This window comes from Eleutherodactylus coqui, chromosome 9, assembly GCF_035609145.1.
Source record: "Eleutherodactylus coqui strain aEleCoq1 chromosome 9, aEleCoq1.hap1, whole genome shotgun sequence".
NCBI lineage: Eukaryota > Metazoa > Chordata > Amphibia > Anura > Eleutherodactylidae > Eleutherodactylus > Eleutherodactylus coqui.
Window position 1 is genome coordinate 150,585,221 of NC_089845.1, and position 23,002 is coordinate 150,608,222.

Below are 23,002 nucleotides of genomic sequence, written 5' to 3' on the forward strand. Positions count from 1 at the left end.
ATATTTGTAGACAGCTATTAAGTCTCCTCTCAGCCTTCTCTTCTGCAAGCTAAACATTCCCAGATCCTTTAACCGTTCCTCATAGGACATGATTTGCAGACCGCTCACCATCTTGGTAAGTCTTCTCTGAACTTGCTCCAGTTTGTCTTTGTTAAAGTGGGGTGCCCAGAAATGGACACAGTATTCCAGATGAGGTCTGACTAAGGAAGAGTAGAGGGGGATAATGACCTCACGTGATCTAGACTCTAAACATATCACAGAATTGCTTTTGCCTGGTTAGAATCCAAAGTAAAAAATATCCAGTATAGCGCTTCGCGGGATGAAGGAAAAATAAAGTATATATTTCTACACCATGAGGTGGAGTTTTATTGCAACGCATTTCTGCCCTCTGTAGGGCCTTTTTCAAGCCATGAAAAGGCTTGAAAAAGGCCCTACAGGGGACAGAAACGCGTTGCAACAAAACTCCACCTCATGGTGTAGAAATATATACTTTATTTTTCCTTCATCCCGCGAAGCGCTATACTGGATATTTTTTACTTTGGATTCTCATCTACACTGGGTTATCATTAGGGACCCTAGACATCCAAGCAGCTCTCCGGTCAGGATTGGGAAGGAGGATTGATTGATCTATTTACTTACAGGCTATCCCGGAATTGGAGGTACTAGTGAGCTATCCCACCCCAGGGATACTCACTAAGTACCGGGTAAGTCGTTTTTCTTTACTTCATTTAATGATCACATTACCATTCAGCACTGAAGGAGCGCTATTTCTGATCCCGACACCATTGTCATTTTTGCCTGGTTAGTAAAGCTTTTTGATACTTAAGCTTCTTAAAGCTTTCGCGATCGCAATATGCCTTTTTACTGACCTCACTAATTCGCTTTAAACCTGATCATAGAACTTTTTAAGGCGGTGACTTGGCTGACTACTAATACCCAGGAATTGTGAAACCTCAGATCCTGGTAGTTGAACCCCTTACATGCCACAATCAATAGCAACTGCAGCATGTAAGCAGATAACCGGGTGAGGGGGCTCTTTCTGTCACCCATCGACACCCCACAGTGCATCTTTAAGTCCTCTTCAGAAACTAAAAACAGTGTAAAAAAGTTCAATAAGGTTTAAAAAAAAATCCAGTTTAAAAAACAACACATTTTTCTCCGCAAAAAATAAAAAGTTTTAACCCCTTCCCGCCCTGTGACGTAAGGGTACGTCATGGGAGGCGGGTACTTCCCGCAAAATGTCATGGGGATAGGGCAAGATCATAGCAAATCACTAGCTGTCAACCAGCTGTCACTAGCAGCCGGCGTCCCGCTGCAACAGCGGGGGGCATCGGAGATGCGCCCCCCCCCCCCCCCCCCGCTGTTAACCCCTTCCCTGCCGCGATCTAAGTAGATCGCGGCAGGGAAAGGGTTCACAGAGGGAGCGCGCTCCCTCTGTGACTCCAGCCGGGCTCTCGCGATGTTATGGAGAATCCGCAGCGGGTCCCTCCTGCCCCGCGGACATGAGGCAGTAAAATCAGAATAAACTTACCCGCAGCGGACCGTGCAGGTCTTCTTCTTCGCGGCCAGATCTTCTTTCTTCGGCCCAGCGGATGTGCTCAGCACGCCGGCTGCGAACCGCGCCCATGCATCGGGCACATCCGCCGGGCCGAAGGAAGAAGATCCTGCCACGAAGGAAGATCTGCATCGCCCGGAGCAGGTGAGTTTAATTCAGGCGCGAGTCTCCTGCGGATCCGGGCGGCTTCCATAGGCTTCAATAGAAGCCTGCGGGAGCCATCCCCGCAGGAGACCTGCACCTAAATGGAGCATGTCCATTTTTTTTCATGCTACAGGATTTTTTTAATTCACTTTTATTGACCATCCTCGGGTATTTATCTACCCACGGGTGGTCAATGCATTCCAATGGGGGGGCGGATCCGCATGCGGTTGATCCACTGCGGATTTAAAATCATCTTTTCCCCGTGGACATGAGGCCTTACCCGCATGTATTGCATTCTTGCAAACACAAATCTAGCATCATCACCTGACCAGAAACGATACATTTCTTAGACAGGACAGAACTTACCAGGCATTAACTCTTTCAGTCCTGCAAACATCTAATACACAAATCTGATGCACTCTACAAACAAGGAACTGACGATACAGTGGCGCGAGACAGACATAGAACATTATGGAGGGGCCCTACTAACTCTGGGCCACTACACATATCTGCATCTATCCCTTCCTTAACCCCTTCTCCCAAAACCAAAATTTCCTAAAGTGCAAGAAGCAGCTGTAGCTCTGCAGCTTTGCCTTGGAGAAGGCCCATGCTTGGCTGTTATGTTCACCTGGTAGAATCTGAACTTAGAAAATTAATGTGACCCTCAAACCACTGTACAGTATTTTTACCAATTTTTGTGAGGAGCACAGTGTTCCCCAGAGTTGTGGCTAGAATCCCATGCATATTGGTGGGTTTTGGCTGCACTGGGGACCTTATGGAGGGCAAATTAGTTAAACCAATTTTTACTTACATTGACTTTAAGAGGAGTCTAAATTGGTCATCCCGATTCACAATGAAAAACCTGCGTAACAGATAGGAAGAGGCAAGACATCTTGTAGATTGACACATCTCTTAACTCTCGCTTTGTATTGCCCTGCAGATACCTGTTTCTCTGATACTCTGATCCCATTCCAAGAAGGAGGGATCTCCAGAGGGTGATGTAACCCAGCACAGAAAGCATTGAAGTAGATCCAAAAAACAAAGGATAACAACATTCTGCAAAAAGACAAGATACAAAGAGCCTTAATTATCTGTTTGTTGATTGCATGAGATAAATGTGCAGGATAAAAAAAAACAACACTCTGGAGAACAAGAGATGAAAAAACGGGTAGAAGCCTTTTATCTGGCTGTCCTGGGAAGGTCACTGTTTGCCCATAGGAAATATAGCTGAAGATCTGAAGGGAATCTCAAGCCAGACACTGAACATTCATTTTTCCCTTAAGTTGGAGCCAATCACTGAATCTCTCCCATAACATTTCATGGTCACACTTACATGTTAAGGTTGAAGGAAGGCGTATCAGTTAACTTTAACCATTTCTTCCCAGGCTGTGTTGATCCAGATGAAGCCAAAAACCAAAAGCTCAGAAGGCAAAGATTATCTTTCTTGACTTGAAAAATGGCAATCAAAATATATTCCAAGAATGTATTCATCTGCCCAGAATGTTGTACAGGTAAGTCATCTGTGGTGTGCAGCTTCCACACAATGCTGTACATGTACATCAAGGTGATCAAAGAAGCTGTGCTCATGTGATCATTCAGGGAGTGTGGTGGGGACTGACAGTTATGGGCACACGCTAACGTCCAGTCCTGGCCGTTTAATCCCTTAGATGCCACGGTCAATAGCAAACGCAACATCTATGTGGTTAGACCTAAGGAAGTGGTTCCTTCTGCCATCTCATGAGCACCCATTTAAAATGGGAGTCCTGCCATAACTATATGTCTACTAGGCCGTCAATCAGGTTCACTTGCCAGAGGATGAAACATGAAGACTCCACAGTGGATAAACAGAAAGACTGTGTGAATTTATTTGGGGGTCTGTGGACTATATTCTAGGTTCTGGTCTGCATTCTGTATTTTGGGCTTCTTTGTGTAGACAACAGAAAAGAGTTGGGCATAGCAACCTGTGTAGCAGTAGAAGTAAAAAATAGGGCACAGGTGGGGTGTGGATATACGTGCTGAGGCCAAGTATCGCTGGTCGATCAAGGGTTGTATTAGTGTCAGGTAAGGGGAAAGACGTATTAGAAAAGACTATAGCACTAGTGCAACCTCTAGGGGGTAGGATATTGAGATAAGAGAAAAGCTTGAGAGCTTTATTGAAAACCAGAAGCGAATACATTTTGACTAGAGATGAGCAAGCACGCTCGGTTAAGGCAGTTACGCGAGCATCGCTCTCCTTGAGTAACTGCATGCTCGTCCGAGCAGATTCAGGGGGGCAGCAGGGGGGAGCAGGGGAGGGGGGGGGGGGGGAGAGAGAGATCTCTCAAAAACATCTTGTCAGAATTGGACACAATAGTTGTTCAAAAGAATGAATACAGACACTAGCAATAACTCCGAGAACAAAAAGACATGACTAAACAATGGGGAAAAGGGAGATCTAACTAAAGGCCCATTTACATGCAATGATTATCGCTCAAAATTCGTTCAAACGACCAAAAATGAGCGATAATTGTTACATGTAAACGCAGGCATCGTGCAGTTTTTGCTTGAACAAGGATTTTTAGATGAACTTAAAATCTATCATTCAAATAGGGAGAAATAAGGTATTTCCCAATAGACTGCACGCTGTTATCTCCCCTGGAGGCGGCAGATAACATTGTAACCTGCCAGCAGCCACAAAGAGAACAATGTAGCTGTGTGCACAGCTGGGTGTGGGATTAATCATGCTGGGATCTGCAATCAGCCCCTGGAGGCCCTTTTACATGCAAATGAAGATGATAAAGTGTTAATGGCCATCAACACTTTATGCAAATAGATCGCAAAATCTTTCGATTTTTCAGTCAATTTTTCAATCTTTCAGTTTTGTGTGTAAATAGGCCTTAATAGGAGAAAACCCTGCCTAGAAGCCAGGTGATTGCTCTGAGGAGGGTGGCCCCATGTCCGGATCTTGGGGCTACCTAGTCCATTCCTAAATGGTAAAGGGGATACAATTAACAGATGTAAAGATCAATAGAAATAACAGCACAAGTAGCAGATGTACAATGCCAGATAATAGTATTAACACAAGTAACATATCGGAGTCTGAGAAGGCACTCAAAGTACGTGGACTGGACCTGAACGCCACCTTGAAGAGGAATATCCGATGCCCTCTGAGAGGAGGGGCTGGAATATATACACACTACTATCATGGTTAATTGGCTGGCTGGGAAAACCCCCTTCCCTGCTAAACAATCACACCCCACACCATCAAATGATAACACATTGGTGCTCGACGCTGAAAGACAGGCTGTTTGCCACCACAATGCGGTCACATGGGCCAGGCTGGCATGGTGGCACCAGCCCAGATTCGCTTCCATGCCGGGGCTGGCAAGCCCTGACAGTACATGCATTCCCCATATACTTGCAATACTACCCTTTAAACTCTTTGCCTCCCATGGGACAGACTACCTATTTATACTACTATCATTACTATTTAGTTTTTAACTATAGTCCTCTCTGATAATGCTATAATCATATAGGATACAACTGGGATGCCCTCCACGGACATTACCAAAACGTCAGACTAACGGCTCTTTCACATGAGTGGATATACGGCGACAGCGTTTTTGCGTTTTCACGTCTGCTCCATATAAGTGCCTGAATGGGCGTTATTCTGTGATCACGAACAGCATTTTCTTGACCATTCACACGACCGCGAGCGTCGTTTTTAACAAAAAAAATACGCTGCACACCTGAAAACTCTTGCTCTGCCAAAATCTTCAGGATGCCTTCCAGTGCCTATATAGAGGCACCTGTGAGCTTTTCGCAGTGTTGGACGCTGCATAAATGCATCCCCTTCCCTTCTTTTTGCCTGCTCCCATAAGAGTCTATGGGACCCGCCAGCCTATATTGGCCAAAAGATAGTTCCAGAACTATGTTTTTGGCCACCATATATACACTGAACGCTTATGTTCCATCTTTCACGGTTGTTGCTGACATATTGACGCGCTGTATTATAGCCATGTGAACGAGTGTATGGCGAACCAATACTTCACATGGGTAGCGAATATAAGCCCGGGCATGAAAACGCACTCGTGAAAATGAAGCCTAAGACATAATGATGCCTGCAATGGACCAACATATAAATCTGCTACATCATCGGAACAAGGGGAACACAAAAAATAGAGGGAATGCTCTCCCTAACCAACTATGGCTTAGCGAACCCTGACTAAAAGCAAGGTAAACTTGCCATTAGGGATGGCCCCATGTCTTGAACCTAGGAGACTTAAGCCCCATCTACACACAACTTCGTTTAAACGATGGCTTTTGAGCGATAATCGTTTCATGTAAACACTCTTTGGCTGAATAATGATTTTTAGGTGAGCATAAAATCCACCATTCAACCAGAGAGAGATAGCAGGGACCACACACTGTGTTCTCCATGGGAACAGCATATTACATTGTATTCAGCTGACAGCCCTTGGCAGCCTGTGCAACTGAGTGCCAAGCCCAGACCACATGCTGAAATTTGCAAACAGCTGCTGGAGGCTCATTTGCAAGCAAATTAAGCTGATAAAGTGCTAATGGACATTAGTGCCCATTAGTACTATATGCAAAGCAATCGATAAATGGTCAATATTTCCATCATTTCAAAGATTGTCTTTGCATGTAAATGAGCCTTTAGTCTGTCCCTAGATGGAGGGTAGGGAAACATATATAGTGCAGATGGATAAGCAATCTATATACATAGAACAGAGCCTAGGCACAGATGAATAAGCCCCACAGTAACCGCATCACCACTGCTACTCTGCTACAGATGACTGCTGCCACACCAGACACCTCCGGCAGAAGAATAACCAGCGCCCATGTAGAGGTGGGCCCAAAATAAATATACTTCCATTATGACCAATTCACCAGCTAGGGAAAATACCTCCCTGTATGGACAATCAGTGCATACACCACAGGAGATATTGAAGCTAGGAAAAAAGAAGGGACTATTAAACGCTGAGGGATTTCTGATAGACAGCTCCTAAGTGAACTTCTGCACTGACAGGAAACGGGCACATATTGGCACTCCGGGCCAAAGTCACATGGGCTAGAACTGATGATATGACATCACCCCTGCTCCACTTTCTGATTGCGGCCAAGTCACCGCAACAGTTGGCTATTAGTTTTTTTAAAATACAACCAACACGGATGTCAATGAAAACTGCAGCATTGCTGAGCCACAAATCTGCACATGATTGAGCATCATCCAATAGGGCTGACATTGTATCACTTCTTTTTTTTCTGCAATGTGAATTTAAAATCCCTGCATGGAAAGGAATGTAGACTATAGCAGGAATTTCCATTGGAATGAATGGTACACTTCTATGATACATATTTATTGTGCATTCCACACCATATCCGTGGTATAATCCACCAAGTGAACACAGGGAAGGGCATATGAAAAATGTTCATTTAACCTCTATGAGGAGGGGAGATGCGTGAAGGGGAAATTGCTTATTAAAAAGATACGAAGTATTCTGTAGAAAAGTATACACTTTTGCTAATGGAATTACCCAATCCCCCGGGTCCCAGGGATTAATTCCCGTTGTTCCAGTAATTGATCTGATATATTCTCATACAGGAGTTTGTGCAAAGTGTTTATTGCAGCCATACATAATACAGCAGTCATCGCTGAGAAATCCCCAAGCCAGTTGCTGGAGAGATTGCTAATATGTATTTCATGAACATGAGAACCTTCGATGCAAGAAGGAGGTAATGACGGATCCTTCTAGGGCTATGTACTAAATGAAAATCCTAGCATGCTGCCATATTCCACAAATGACATGCAGCTTTCATCACCAACATAGAAAGGGGTTCTTTACTGTAAGAGCAGTGAGACTGTGGAACTCTCTGCCTGAGGAAGTGGTGATGGCAAAATCCATAGAGGAGTTTAAAAGGGGGCTTGATGTCTTTCTAGAGGGGAAGGATATTACAGGATATAAATCTTAGGTTAATTGTTAATCTGGGTATACAGGCAGGTAGGAACTATTAGGGGTTGATCCATGGAACAGTCTGATTGCCATTAGGGAGTCGGGAAGGAATCTTTTCCCCAAAAGGGCTAATTGGCTTCTGCTCTTGGGGTTTTTTGCCTTCCTCTGGATCAACAACACAGGAGGATAGACAGGCTGGACTAGATGGACATTGTCTTCATTCGGCCTTACGAACTATGTTACTATGAGAAATCCCCAAGCCAGTTGCTGGAGAGATTGCTAATATGTATTTCATGAATGTGAGAACCTTCGATGCCAGAAGGAGGTAATGACGGATCCTTCTAGGGCTATGTACTAAAGGAAAATCCTAGCGTGCTGCCATATTTCACAAATGACCATTTTTGTTTTGAGTGCTCTTAATTTCCATAGCAACTATACAAAATCAAGAAATCCAGAAAGGTAGGATGTTATTTTCGGCTGCCTAATTGCCTGAAGTCGTCTGAACACTTATTGTCTTTTTTTTTGTTGCTGTTGTTGAAAGAGGCAGATTCCTATTTGTCAACATATTTACAGCATATACCTGTCATTGCCGGTTTCGTGCACACGCAGGGTTAATGTCTTTCCATTATGTGAGTCATAAACGAGCGAGACCATAAACAAGCTCCCTGCCGGCGGATACAAGGTAGGAGGTCGTAGTGAATGTGTAAGTATGTATACGGTTTTTGGAACCAGCGAGTAGACATTTCAAACTTCTAGGCCCCCTGTCCACGGGCGTTGCGGCATCCCAAACTGCGAATTGCCGGCCACGAGCGGAGAATCACAATGACACGGGGCCGGCGCTTTCTATGGCAATGCTATGGAAAGCTTCAGACGGCGTAATTCGCCAGCGAAATCACGTCCGTGGACAGGGGGCCTTAGGCTACATCCAATTTGGTGCAGATCAACGTCACATTCCATTTGTCGAGGTTCATTCACATGGGAGTATTTGCGCACGGATTCGCATGTGTGTGAAATACGCAGAGAATAGAATGCATTGATTTCAATGGGTTCATTCACATTTCCTTTTTTTTTGCACGAGTGGAAAATAACGCGCCAGCGGTCTACATAGAAGTCTATAAGAAGATACGTACAGAATACGCAATGGCATGCACAATACGCTGAGCTGCAAAAAGAATGCATCTGGAACACATTAGGCTAAATAGCCATTTAAATCTGGGTGGAGTTGTGTCTTGTGCGCGAAAAAATATTGTTCATAGCGCAAAAACGCATACCGCTGTGTGAAAGAGCCCTGAGGCCAGCTTCACATGGGTGTATTTGCGCACATCATATGCAGAGAATACAACCTATTGACTTCTGTGGGTCTGTTTACATGCACAGGTTTTCCTTGCACGGTTGCACCAAAAAAAAAAAAAAAACCTGCAGCATGCTCTTATTTCCTGAGCATTTGCACACCAAAAGTCCCATAGAAGTCAATGGGAATATGCAAATATGCTCAAAACATACTAAATGCGTGAAACGCTGCGTAATTGCGCAGGAAGGACAACACATCCAGAACTCAGACTATTTAGCCATTTAAATTGGTGCATATTTTCTTGGTACGTGCATATGCACATGGCATTGTGCACGGAAAAATTGCAGTAAAATACGTTGATGCGCACACAAAAAAGCATAGTTCGTTCTGTAAAAACACTACACTCATGCTGGTGCAAGTACATACGCTTATGTGAATCTGGTCTAGAAAAAAAAAAATTTGATTTTGCTGTAGATGTTGACGTGAGTTTCATCCCTCAATTTGATGTGCTAAAATCCGTACTGAAATTCTGCAGATAAATTCACATAATCTGGATTTAACCCTTTGCAATCCAATTTTGGATTCAGGGTTTCCTAGGGGGCTTCCTCTTTCTGCCATTATACAATGGCGCCATCTGCTGGCTAGAGCCAGTACTGCGGTATGCGACATGCTGGAGAGGCCCCCTGACAACAGAGCAGCCAGTATTATACAGTAAGAATACCCTGCCGGACGTCTTCCAACATCGGAGCTGTACAGCCTTCAATCAGATGTCAGACAGTGGATTTGAAAGGGTTAAAATCTGCACCGTAAATTGAATTTACATTGTGGATTTTCTTGGCAGCATGTGGAGGAGATCTCATTCACACTGATGGTTGTGTTCAAAGCTGCAGGTTTTCTGCAGTCAGTTCTGCTACGGAGAATTCACAGCATTTCTACTACATGTGAACATTCCCTTAGGCACGGTCCCCACAGAACCGTCTCCGTGCGCCATCATCCACATCAGTATCCCCACTGTTGTAGCATTCACATGGATGCTGTGGAAGTCCACGCCATTGTTCTTATGCAGCAGATTATGAAGTTAGTTAAACATAAAGGGGGATTCCAGCCCAGACTAACATATTAAAATCTAATGTACATCATCACAATAAGTGATTTTCTATCCGTCACATGACCTTCCACTTGAAAAATATCTCAACTTCCTCTGACATCTTGTCCACATTTCCACTACTTCCTCCCTATTGTCCATAGCCTCCAACTTCCTGTGAGCAGTGCATGATGGGAATACAGGGGTGGAAGCACTGTGCTGTGTTGCTCATGTGTAGTTCAGAGTGTTGGCAGCTCCTGTGTCTCTGCTGCTCTCACTGACAGGGAGGTTGGTGCTGGTAAGTTGTAAGACCTGTGAGCTGTGGGCGGAGCTACAGTGCTGGCCAGTAAACCAGCTCTGTGGAAGTTGTAGGACCTGTGAGCTGCGGGCGGAGCTTACAGCGCTGGCCAGTAAACCACCTCTGTGGAAGTTGTAGGACCTGTGAGCTGCGGGCGAAGCTACAGTGCTGGCCAATAAACCAGCTCTGTGGAAGTTGTAGGACCTGTGAGCTGTGGGCGGAGCTACAGTGCTGGCCAGTAAACAAGCACTATGCATGCTGGAAGTTGTAGGTAACAGTCTGTTGCTGTGTTTGTTGCAGAAGTGATGCATGTAAACACAGCAGCAGATTGGCGCTTCACGGGATGAAGACGAGAGTCCAGAGCGGCAGATAAATGATACAGGTTGCCGCTACTCAGCTGTACCGCCTAGCTTTCAGCATTTTCAGGATTTCCATTTTGTGTCTGAATAAGCCCTTTAAAATGTTACATAGCAGAAAATGCCTTTTACTATTTGCATTAGAAGATTATCCTGGAAACATCATAACACAACAGTCAGACCAATATTTGGTTACAAACATTTCTTCCGGGCCGTAGCGAGTCACCTGATGACTTCAATTGGGCTTAGGCCGTTACCAACTCTTCTTCTTGCATCCGAGGCCCGTTTCCATCTTCTAGGAGCGGTGTCCACACCGAGACACACAGCGTGGTTGACGTCACACTAACAGCAATCATATTATACATTTCACATTATCACAGTTCTCTCTCTGACTATGAACACCTCCCTGTTACACTTACAACATCAGATATCTCACTGCGCCATTACATACATCACATAGTAGATAGCTTAAACGCTCTGAACAACCAACGTGGTTTACCACAAATAATAGATGAACAGAATTGTTAGTGTCCTTCTTGACTTAGTAGCAGGCCTGCTATACCCAAGATGCCCCAGCATGCACACGGTTGTTGAGGCCAAGCCTCACTTACGTATCCTTTCAGCAAGTAGAGTGCCTATGCCATCCTGATCCAATCACTCTTTCATACTGGGGCTGTAATCCTGCTGCTCAGTCCCTTGGATTGCAACCCATACAGAACCATCAGTCCTCTGGTCCTCGGGGCCCTTTCAGTCCGCCATCTTCACAGTTGGTCATCAGGGCCTTTTGTAAACCATCTGAAAATTAGTGGCTGTCACAACCCCACAGCTCTCTGCACATAGGTCCCTATTGCTGCAGTTGTCCCCTTTACACAGTCCCAGGCCCTTCCCCGGTCTACTTCCAAGCAGCACACACTGCTCAACTAATACGGTCTCTGCTGCTCACTCACTCTGATAGGGGCTAGTTCAATACCTTTTATACAGAGCCCTTTCCCGCACCAAGAACCGTTCTGAGCCTTCTGGCTCATTCCAGAAGGGGAAGATGGAACTATTGTTCTGGGAGGTGACGTACTAGCCACGGTCACGCCTGCATCATAGATGGGGAAGAACCCTTTCCAGCAGCTTCACACTGTGCTTCACCCTTTCCTGGCCGTTGGTCTGGTAGGGAAGTGGGGACCTTAAACCAGTATTCTCTGCCGCTCCTCCATCTCCCCAGCCGTGGCTCCTAGTCAGCAAAGAGTATCTCTAAACAGCATTGGCACGGTGCCTCACGGACCCAGCACTCGCCTGGTTTTTCCTCTCCTCAATCCCTCACCTCAGGTTCCGGACTAAGGGGACCGGGCTTAACACATGGCACTTAGGCCACTGTAAACTATGTAAGCGGGGGTGCAGTGCACCGCTCAACCCCCTTACATCTGCATCACAGAAAAAAAAAATTTACATGTCAATTCTTGATGTATTGTGCCCATCTGGGGGCAGCATGGTATTTGACCCATTGACTGGGACTAAATCTGCGTGTGGATCTTCATGCAAATTTGGGGCAAAACTTCAGTGTTCAAAATACTGCTGCAGGTTAACTGTCAGATCCTACTATGTAGGGGACACAGAGGGGCATTACAGGTAGTGGCCAGATAGGGGGGAGTGGTTACAGTTGCAGCTGATAGAAGTCATCATGGAGGTCTGGGCACAGATAAAGACGGAAGATAAAAATGGATGACATCCATCAGAGAGGGCATCAGCTGTGATCACTGTGGAGGTAACGGCATTGTAATTACAATCACTGGTATGTGACTATTATATCATGACTGCATTATGAAAAGGTATACTAAAGCTGAATGACTCAGGGCCACCATATTAAAAGAAGTTGTGTTATACTGTTCCTGACATTACATGTATATTCATTCATTATATATGTATCAATTTTGGGGGTGGGGACAAAACATATGTGGTGAGACTTCTGCCCTTGGTTTTAAGATTCCAGCAACATCCCTGGCTGCGAGTTCTGCATCGATGGCTCACTTAAAGGACCCAGTTGTGCAACTGAAAGTTATAAAAAAGCTGCAGTCTGATAGGAATTTGCATGGGCAGAAAACCCCCCAACCTAAACATTTGCACCAGGGTGCCTTGAGCCTTTAGCTACGTCTCAGATACACTATATGCCTGTTTGTGTGCGCCGCCATATCCTCCATGGAACATGCCACAGTTTTGTTGAGCCGTAACAGATCTGTGTGCATGAGGCCTAAAAGGCACAACCAATAATGGTCACTGGTTCAAAAATTCAAAAACACTGATATAAAATCTGCTAAGTGCGAACAACAAAAAGCACAACTTGTCATGTAGAATAGGAAAAAGATTAAGCTTTATTTTAACGGAAAATGGAAGCCTTAGGGTCCTGCTTCATTTGTGATAGAGCAAAGTTTCCCTTTTAAATAAGTTATATTGCTTTCGAGATATTATTTCTAAAACAGGAGTGTATCCTACAATAAAAAAGTCCTAAAAAGTCTAAAACAGTATTACACATCCAGTTCTGGGCTTATGTCCTGTAGTTTTCAGAACCTGATTTTTCAGTGACTTTCAAACCCAGATAGTTTCCAGAGTCCAAACAATTCACAAGCATCATCAACTACATTTACAGCTCAATTATTCTGGAAGTACAGAAGTAAAAAGAAATTCGAAAGCAATAATACATATAAACACATTTGTCCAGCTAATTCACATTCACCATGAAGATACAAATACAATACTACACATCTATATACAAACTCGCCACAATGTTAATTAACATTTAGAATGATTTGAGATGAAAATATGGAAGATATTCACAGCCGGTACATAATCTTACTGCAAGTACAAAAATATACGAAGCTTACCTTATAATCAGCCAGTACTTGGAACTTAAAGGGAACCTGTCACCTGCCTAAACTTACCATCTGTTACAGCAGATGACAGGGAGCCAGGTGCTGTATCTTTTATACTCACCTGCTTCCCGCCGGTCAAGTCTGCACACCAGCCGAAAATCTGACTCACTCCCCTGTAGACTTGTACAGTAGAGTGCGTTCATGGAACTCTGAAAAGAGTCAGATTTTCCGCCGGTGTACCAGAAAGCGGGGGGAGTATGGAAAATACATCAACCGACTCCCAGTCACTTCTAACAGCACCATAAGTAAATTTATGGTTCTGTAGGGAGGTGAAAGGTTCCCATGTACAGCTGTAACATTTACAACGAGTTGATCACAGAGTGTCATGCAGTTTAGACCTCCGACGATCAGTTGTCATCTATGGAGGAATTGGCAGCTAGTGTTCCCCTGTAGCGCCACCACAGGTGAAATGTTGGCATCATACAGCTCCCACTAACATTAAATGAGCGGTCCATGGTATACACTCATATGCTTGATCATCCACAGTGAGAGATTAGGCATAATCCCCTCCAATAACTCAAAATTACCTAGTAAGGTATTTAAAAATGGGGTTTCTAAAGTGGTAAGCCCTTGGCTTCCTGTTCAGTGGAGTACTATTTGAGCACATATAGGGATCACAGGAAGGGTCATCTACTATACAAGAAGCTGCCTCTCTATATGTTATATGCTTCATGCAGAGGCGTAACTTGAAGCTCCTGGGCCCCAATTCAAAACCAGCAACAGGGCCCCCAACTATAATGTTTTATTCATTGTACTGGGCTCCCTCTATGGAGAAGAGAGGCCTTCTGGGCCCCTTAAGGCTCCTGGGCCCGGGTGCAACCGCATCCCCTGCATCCCCTATAGTTACGCCCCTGGCTTTATGTTCTGCCCACTCAGGTAATAGGAAGCAATAGTAGACTGTACAAACAATCATACAGTATTAGGAAAATAGGATGTAGGACTAGGGGGCAAGAAAGAGGGGGACTATGTATTCTCTCTATGTTGGGGTGCTAGACACAGAGCGGCTTTGTGGCTCATAGCATCCAGGCAGCAGCTTAAGGAGTAAAAGCTGCGCTCTGACTGGTTTGAGGAGTCTTCCCTAGTAGGGAGCAAATGGAGAGAGAGATTTGTACACTTCCGATTTCTGATTTTTGAAACGACCGTTATCGTCATTGTGACAATAAACAAAAAAAAATTAGTAAAAAATGAAAATATAATATTGCACTTTACAGAATAATTTGTACATTGTGTTAAAAAACAATCACTTTTTGGATTACTTACAAAATACTTTTTGTACATTAAACTTTAAAACCTGTTGATCTACCGCACATAAAAACGCACAAGACCGTGCTATTAGGCCCACATGCCTTCGACGGTCGCTGTAGACTCTGGAGATACTGCACTGAACTTTCCTTGAGGCTTTCAGAAGTCCTTAACATCAACTATAAGTCCCATCTTCTTCCAGCACGTGGAATTGGAATCTCCTTCTGAGAATGTATCCAGAGAGACTCCCTCTTATACAGTAACATACTATCAGTATAAATATGGTCCTTTAGTCTTTTTGTTGCCATTTGGAGCAGGTATTGACTTGCATTCACTGTCATAGGCACTAATTACATATTTGACATGTCTCTGATGGGGATTGCAGGAGAACAGATCTTGGTATCTGTTCCTATGGACATTCCTCGTCATCAGGCATCAGTTTGGCTGGGGGTTAGATTTCTGTCAGTGTGATCTTGAAGCCTTGTTCCACCACATTTTCCACGTTGAGTATGAAGGTGTCCTCGTTGGAGTAGTGCTCGATTATGTTATCATCCATATTCACCAAAATGCTAAACATGGGAGAAGACCCAAAAAGCAGATATGAGATGTACTGAACTGTTATGTATTCACGTGACATAGTATATAAATGTCCTATAGGTAGGGGTCCAACTACAGGAGCCTTTGGGTAGTCAACAACATCTGATCAGTGGAGGTCCAAACTTTAGGAACCCTACTGATTAGCAGAGTAAAGAGTAAATGGGACTACCATGAATGCAACAATCCCTTGATTGTCTACACAGGCACTGCAGGTTGACCCATCCACTTGACTAGGATGAAATTTAACAAGCTTCCCTACAAGCCAGAGTCGTATATATAGAAGAGCCATTGAGCCTGAGTAAACAATGATGGTGACCCAGTGCCACATCCCTCTATTGTTTTGGATCAGCTGTTTCCATGTAAAGTACCCCGTTTTCCCCCAAAATAAGACCTACCCTTAAAATAACCCCTGCCATGATTTTTTGGATTTTCAAGGGGGCTTGAAATATAAGCCCTAGCTGCTATATTATAATATTATTTATATATATATATATATATATATATATATATATATATATATATATATATATATATATATATAATAAAAGATGAATACATAACCTAGCAGGCTCAGTAATGCCATGGCTCAGCCGGTTTATTAATCCTGCCTCCACAATGCGAGGGCTGTGATAGGTTCTTCGACCACTGCTCAGCCAATCAATGCAGTGCTCGATGTACCAATCATCGACATTGCATTGGTTCATCGAGCGCTGCACTGATTGGTTCTTGAGCGCTGCTCAACCAATCCGGGCCATCGCCTCTTGAATGCCGGATGTATGCATCCCGTAATCAGGAAGTGATCTTCTGTGGGCAACTGAGGACTGCAAGAAGCGTGTCGAAGGTTCAGAAAGCAGCAGGGGAGATGTGGACCAAGCCTGCTAGGCAATTATAATAAGACATCCCCCGAAAATAGGACTTAGCGCCTCTTTTGGGGCAAAAAGTTAATATAAGACAGTGTCTTATTTTCAGGGAAACAGTATATAGAAGACATCATAACAGCGGTTTCCACCCACCAGCTTAGAGAGAACTGACAGTTAATAATAGAACCCTATAACGTGTTCCGTCTGACTTCCGGAATTCTGACCAGCATTTCCCCAAATGAAATAGAATAGCATGTGATATGACGGATCTGTGCTGGCGTCTCCGAACAGAACCTCCAACACAGATGTGAACATGGCCTTAAAGTAATAAACCCAATGGTGATCCTTCTCAAATACACAGTAAGATTATAAAATATTATGTACATTTCCTGTGCGAGAAGTTCCCCTCCAGCTGTGCGACCAATAAATCGCCCCCTCCCGGGGTCTCACATAGCAGCTAGCCTTTCTTCTGCTTTGATGATGCTGATAAGCATGGCCCAACGTCATGAGCATGAGGCTCCAACGACTCACAGGAAAGGCAGCGGCATTATAAAGTAGATATTTCAGCTCGGAGTGACTCATTATTTATACGCGGAGCACTGATATGACCATAACATCGTATGCCTGTGTAAATAGACAGCCGTTGTTTGACAAACTGCTGGGCTCCACTTCCCCTTACTGTGTGAGTCACATTAGTACAACCAGGAGTTTTCGCCAAAAGTCTCAACATAGATTTCAGTTTTAGGAAATTCACTGCAAAAACTGCCATCACTGGAAACACAGCAATGGACGAGATCCAATATGATTAGTCTCAGGCGGTTTTATTTTCGAACAGATGTGAGAAATGAACACTTATGAGGCCTATATACATAGTGCCAACTATTTTCTATTGCTCCAATGCATTTCAAGTAAAAAGATGAAGCAACTTTACAAATACTCTTAATTAAAAGTCTGCTATCTTCTTCCACATTTCCCATGCAGACCTCCACAGTAACAGACAACTAATAACAAAAGCCCCAATGCAATGATATTGCCTTTTATCTATCTATGGGGTAGAGGGAAGGAAATATGAGAGCAAGGTCAGACTACACAGGGTTTGTTTGTAGTCTGTTACTATGGAGACACACAGGTCTGCATAGGAGCAGTAGACACAAAACAGTACTGCATTTATAATCAAGACTATTGGCAAAGTTACTTCATTTTTCACTTTAGATACATTGGAAAAATTTTAAAAATGGCTTGCAAGGGGGAACATAACAAAGGGGTTGTCTCGTGAAAGTAAGTGGGGTTAAGCACTTCTGTATGGCCATATTAATGCACTTTGTAATATACATCGTGCATTAAATATGAGCCATACAGAAGTTATTCACTTACCTTCCCTGCGCTGGCGTCCCCGTCTCCATGGCTCCGTCTAAGTTCAGCGTCTAATCGCCCGATTAGACGCGCTTGCGCAGAAGGGTCTTCTGCCTTCGGGTCTGTCCGGCAGCAGCGGCGTTCTGGCTCCGCCCCCTTCTACGTGTCATCGCATAGCTCCGCCCTGTCAAGTGTGCCGATTCCAGCCACTGTAATCGGCACACGCGATGGGGCGGAGCTACGCGATGACGCGACAAGGGGGCGGAGCCAGAACGCCGCTGCTGCCAGACAGACCCGAAGGCAGAAGACCCTTCTGCGCGAGCGCGTCTAATGGGGCTTTTCTTATTAGTTGTCTGTGGATTTCCGCCACTGAAAGTTTGCATAGGAGTGCATTACAATACGCACTCCTATGCAGACGGCCGCGGTTTGGCCGCGCGAAATCTCGCGTGGCATGTCCTATTTTTGTGCGGGGCCCGCACTCACCCGGCCGCCGACTCCGGTCTGCGCATGCGCCGGCTGCGCCGCAGCTGGCACATCAAAGAGCCGGGGCCGCCAGGCGCGGGTGAGTACGCGCTTGTCTCTGCAGGCTCTCGGGTCGGGTCCCGCGGCAAAATCCATAGAGGAGTTTAAAAGGGGACTTGATGTCTTTCTGGAGTGGAAGGATATTACAGGATATAAATCTTAGGTTATTTGTTAATCCGGGTATACAGGCAGGTAGGAACTATTAGGGGTTGATCCAGGGATTAGTCTGATTGCCATTAGGGAGTCGGGAAGGAATTTTCGCCCCAAAAGGGCTATTTGGCTGGACTAGATGGACATTGTCTTCATTCGGCCTTACGTACTATGTTACTATATGTCAGGTGTTACACGGTGCTGGTATGTCTCAGACGGGGTTATACACCAGTTTCAAGGGTATTGGTAAAGTTCCAATTTTGTCCGAGCCAATTTGGACTCAACTGACCTTTTGACAAAATTTGTTGAAGCAGCCGAACTAAAGTTTTCATAAGTTTGCTCATCACTCGTGGGTGCAGTTGCTCCTTGTCCCTGGAGTCTTAGGGGCTGATGGGGTCTCTCCTCCCCAAACAAGGAGACCCGTATTATAAATGCCTCATTATATAGTTGGGCGGCCACGTGACAGATTTTGCATCGGGACCAGCAGCTTCAAGGGAGGTAGAGTACGCAAAGTAGATGGTTTTAAACAAATAGTCCCCAAGTTATTACCATAGGGAATCTGTGAAAAATATTTCTCATATGCTTGGAATTCCTTCTCCCGTTTTCACCTCATATGGGTTATAGAAGCATTAGGGCTTTGCCTGTTCTGATGCAAAGCATCTTTTGAGCAGCTTTTTTCCAACCGTGCGATAACTTCTCGAGAGCTCTAGACCAGAATCCAGGGAACTCCAATTGGAAAGCCCTGGTTTAGACTGATATATTGTAAGTACTCCACAGTTGTGCAAGCAGGACAAAGTCAGCTAAATGCAGCTCTAAAACAGCCGCGCGACAGTAAAGGCCCATTTACACGCAAAGATCATTTCAAATGATTGAACGTTTTTAGCAATCTTTTTGCATAAAGTGTTCATGGACACTGATGTCCATGAACACTTTATCATCTTCATTTGCATGAAAAAGGGCCTCCAGGAGCTGTTCGCAGAACCCAACTTGTGATTAATCACATGCCCTGGTGTTTAAACCGCTACATTGTTATCCTTGGGGCTGCTGGCAGGTTACAATGTAATCTCCTGACTCCCGCGGAGATCGCACCATGCGGTCTATTGAGAGATACTTTAAAACTCCCCTTAAAATCATCATTGAGATAAGTGCACGATGCCCGCTTTTACATGTAACGATTATCGCTAATTTTTGTTCGTTTGAACCAATTTTGAGCCATAATCATTACATGTAAATGGGCCTTAAGTAGCAGAGAAGTCAGACACTTGGTGGCTGTGTAACCCTAGTCTTAGTTTTCAATAGATTGTCTCAAATAAATATACTGCAAACAGTCAATCTTCTTACCCTTTTTTACTTTTCTTATAGATTTTTGCTATTTTTTCCACAGGAAGACCATATTTTTCAGATATCTGCAACATCAAAAAAAAAAGCACAATGAAAGCAGATCAAACCGAGAGCGCAGCACCGGAGAAAACTCACTATTTGTGGACACAAGAGGATAAGCCGGTCCCCAGCCAGATGTGGAATAGGTAAGAGTTTACTTTTCTACTCCCCATCGGGCGGTTTATTCGTTGCACTATACTGCCCTCTACCTGCAGATGCTGCATTGCAAACATTACAAGACTCTTCTATTTCCCTTCGGGTGGCTCTCTTAGGCAATGTGCAGACATGGGGGATTTATTGTGGATTTTCAGGGCATATTCTGCAACGACCCACAGTACAATACATATGAGGATTTCCAAGCTCCCATCCACATGTATCATCCCTGCAGGGTTCAGGGCTGCTATGGATCTTCAAATCCAGATGGCGGCTTTTCATTTCCAGAATCCACTGCAAAATCATGTAATAAATGCTAATTTTGCTGCAGATTTACCAAAAAGGTTTTACCACCAGAGTGAAAAAATATGTGGTCTCCCCTATAACCTCACCACTTGTATGTGCCGTACACTGAGAACACCTACAATCGAGCTTTTGCCCAGGCACACCCATTCCATTACCTCCTGGGGTCGGTACAGCCGCCTGATAACCGCCTGCCCGGCATGTAGCCACCTTCCTGATGACCTATGCTTACCTTGATAGATCATTTCATGTAAGATCGTCAAAGGTCATCAAAATTAAAAGTAATTAGGGGCCTTTATATGTTCTGCTCTTTAAAGGGGTTGGCCACTATATGTAATGAGACACTTCGTAATAGGCTCAGGTCTTCAAAGTAGCACCGACGCCTCTGAGAAGCTTCACCCACTTTCTGCACATAGACAGTGTTGCCATCCTAAACATGGCCGCCGATGAAGGGACATGTGATCATACCTGTCCATTGACAGCCTCCATTGAAGAACACAGAGCACAGCACGACACATGTGCTAGTCTCCTGTAACGTATGTTGTGGTATTCAATGGAGGCCGCTAAGAGACTGGTTTGGTCATGTGCCTCTCCATCAGTGGCCAGCACAGGTCATCAATAGTTGATTGGCAGGGGTCCGTGACTCAGGACCCCAGACGATTAGCTGTTAATAGACCAGCTGTCAGTGGGGACAGAGCCAGAAGCAGACAGCTCCGTCTGCAGTGCAGTGGCCCAGGTTGGTATTGCATTCAATGAGAGCCGTGTCTTCACTGGTGCCCTGCCGATCAACTATTGACGAAGATGGTCATCAATAGTGAAATTCCGAAAAAACCCTTTAATGTCCCTGGATACTCAGAATGGGTATGTCATACTATCCACCATGGAACGTATGTAGTCCGTGAGGGTTCTTTAGGCATCCGAATACTCAAAGCGCGGTTGACTAAACTTTTCATACAAGAGGATCCCACAAAAATGTACATGCGGTTTACATGATTTTTACAGTGAGAGTCAATGGGCGGCATATTCAGATGTTCCGGCTAAGTTAAGGCCATATGTGCATTTCCTGCCATATATGCTGCAAGCAGAGAGTTGGGAGCGCGGTCTGATTCATAGTACTAAATCCCAATCACAACAGATGCCATAATACAGAACATGATGTACATCTAGAATATACTTACAGCGTCCAATAATCCCTTCACCGTAGGAAACTTTAGCATCAAAGCATCAAAAACCTCATCGCTTTCCTTTCTCACATAAAGTAGCACTAAAAAGAGCAAAAACAAAAAGATTTAAAGGAGCCCTTCAATATAATGTGGCAGCTTTTTATTCTATGGCATTCAGAGAGCTTGCTGACTTATTAGATGGCAGTAAATGTAAAGGTGTAAACTAGATCTGTTCCTGCCGCCATCAAAGGGTCCTATGGGGCCGATGATGAGCGCCAACCAACAAGATTGATGCTGGTCCACTGGGCTCTCACATGGGCCAATCCTGACTCTTTTAGGGGATGAATGATTGTTCTTCCGATTGTCCATCCCCATAAAGCTTCACCATTGTTGGCAGCACATCCCTTATTCCATGGAAGGAGGAGCCACCAAGAATGATCGTTGGCACCTTCACAAGACCCAATGATTGAGCAAAAGAACGTTGCCTCATGATCGAGAGGTTTAAAAGGCATCTAAGGCCCAACGCACACAGGCGTATATGCACTGCGGATTCTGGAGCGAACATTCGCCTTCGGATCCCGCAGCAAATACTGCGCATAGACATGCTATGCCAAACGCTTTTCCATGCCCACGAGCGGAAATCAACTGCGATTTTCCACTTGCTTGAGGAAAAAAAAAAAAAAATCACAGCATGTCCTATTCGAGTGTGGGCATCACACGGACGGCTTCCATTGCAGTCAGTCAATGGAAGCCATCCGTCCTGTGGCAATTCCGAAATGTCAAATTTAGAAATCGCTGCGGATCCGCATCATCGCCGTCGCAACATTCTCTGCCCTGCGCATGTGTGATGGCGTGCCAGCTGGCACATCCGCAGCACAGAGAAGACGACATGGGACAGGTATGCGGGGGCACCGTCAGAGCACAGGGTCTGATTCCGCTGCGAGATCTCACAGTCGGAATCCGACTGGGCCGTGTGCATCCGGCCGCAGGGTTATACTCCATTTATCAATATATTAAACAGGGTTAGTAATTAAAATGACCTTTTTTGTTTTCTTCTTTCATCTGCTTAGGAGGAGGCGGCCCAAAGTCTTCATCCACAGGACGGAGCAATCTCTTTACCAGCACGCTGCTTCTGGAGGTAATATATATGTAATACCTGAAATGATCTCTAGGGGGCAGTGCATAGCTAACATTACCGAAATGTTTATGTCCCCTGCTGAAGATTTCCTTTATACAATCTACAGATTATAAAATCCTATGTGTCTTCACAGTATACTCACTGGCAAACAAAATCAAGAACCTAGAAGGACTTGTGGGAATCAGATGGAGCTTGATATAAGTGATTACAATATCAGAGCAAAGGGGGTAATGTATTTCAGAAAACTGAAGGGAGGCTCTAGTACCCTGTTGTACCACCTCTAGCTTGGATACAAGATGTGATACCCGCAAGCCTGGAGGCTCTAGTACCCTGTTATACCGCCTCTAGCTTGGATACAAGATGTGATACGGGGGAGCATTGAGGCTCTGGTACCCTGTTGTACCACCTCTAGCTTGGATGCAAGATGATATATGGGTGGGCATGGAGGCTCTAGTACCCTGTTGTACTACCTCTAGCTTAGATACAAGATGTGATACCCGCAAGCCTGGAGGGTCTAGCACCCTGTTGTACCACCTCTAGCTTG

The 23,002-nt window shown here is 44.7% G+C and overlaps 1 protein-coding gene across 3 annotated transcripts in view; it reads right to left on the reverse strand.

Moving 5' to 3' along the window:
• Window positions 1-13,016: 13,016 nt before the first annotated feature.
• The window catches only part of GRHL2 (grainyhead like transcription factor 2), a 78,057-nt gene continuing 68,071 nt past the window's right edge, over window positions 13,017-23,002 (reverse strand). For 2 of the 3 annotated variants that reach the window (XM_066578634.1, XM_066578632.1), the window contains exons 13-16: window positions 22,361-22,452; window positions 21,336-21,421; window positions 19,663-19,727; window positions 13,017-15,408 (exon numbers count right to left, since the gene is read on the reverse strand). In XM_066578634.1, the coding sequence (XP_066434731.1) occupies window positions 15,291-15,408; window positions 19,663-19,727; window positions 21,336-21,421; window positions 22,361-22,452 (361 nt within the window). In that variant the 3' untranslated portion in view covers window positions 13,017-15,290. The remainder of the gene's footprint in view (window positions 15,409-19,662; window positions 19,728-21,335; window positions 21,422-22,360; window positions 22,453-23,002) is intronic. The other variant, XM_066578633.1, reaches the window with a different exon arrangement.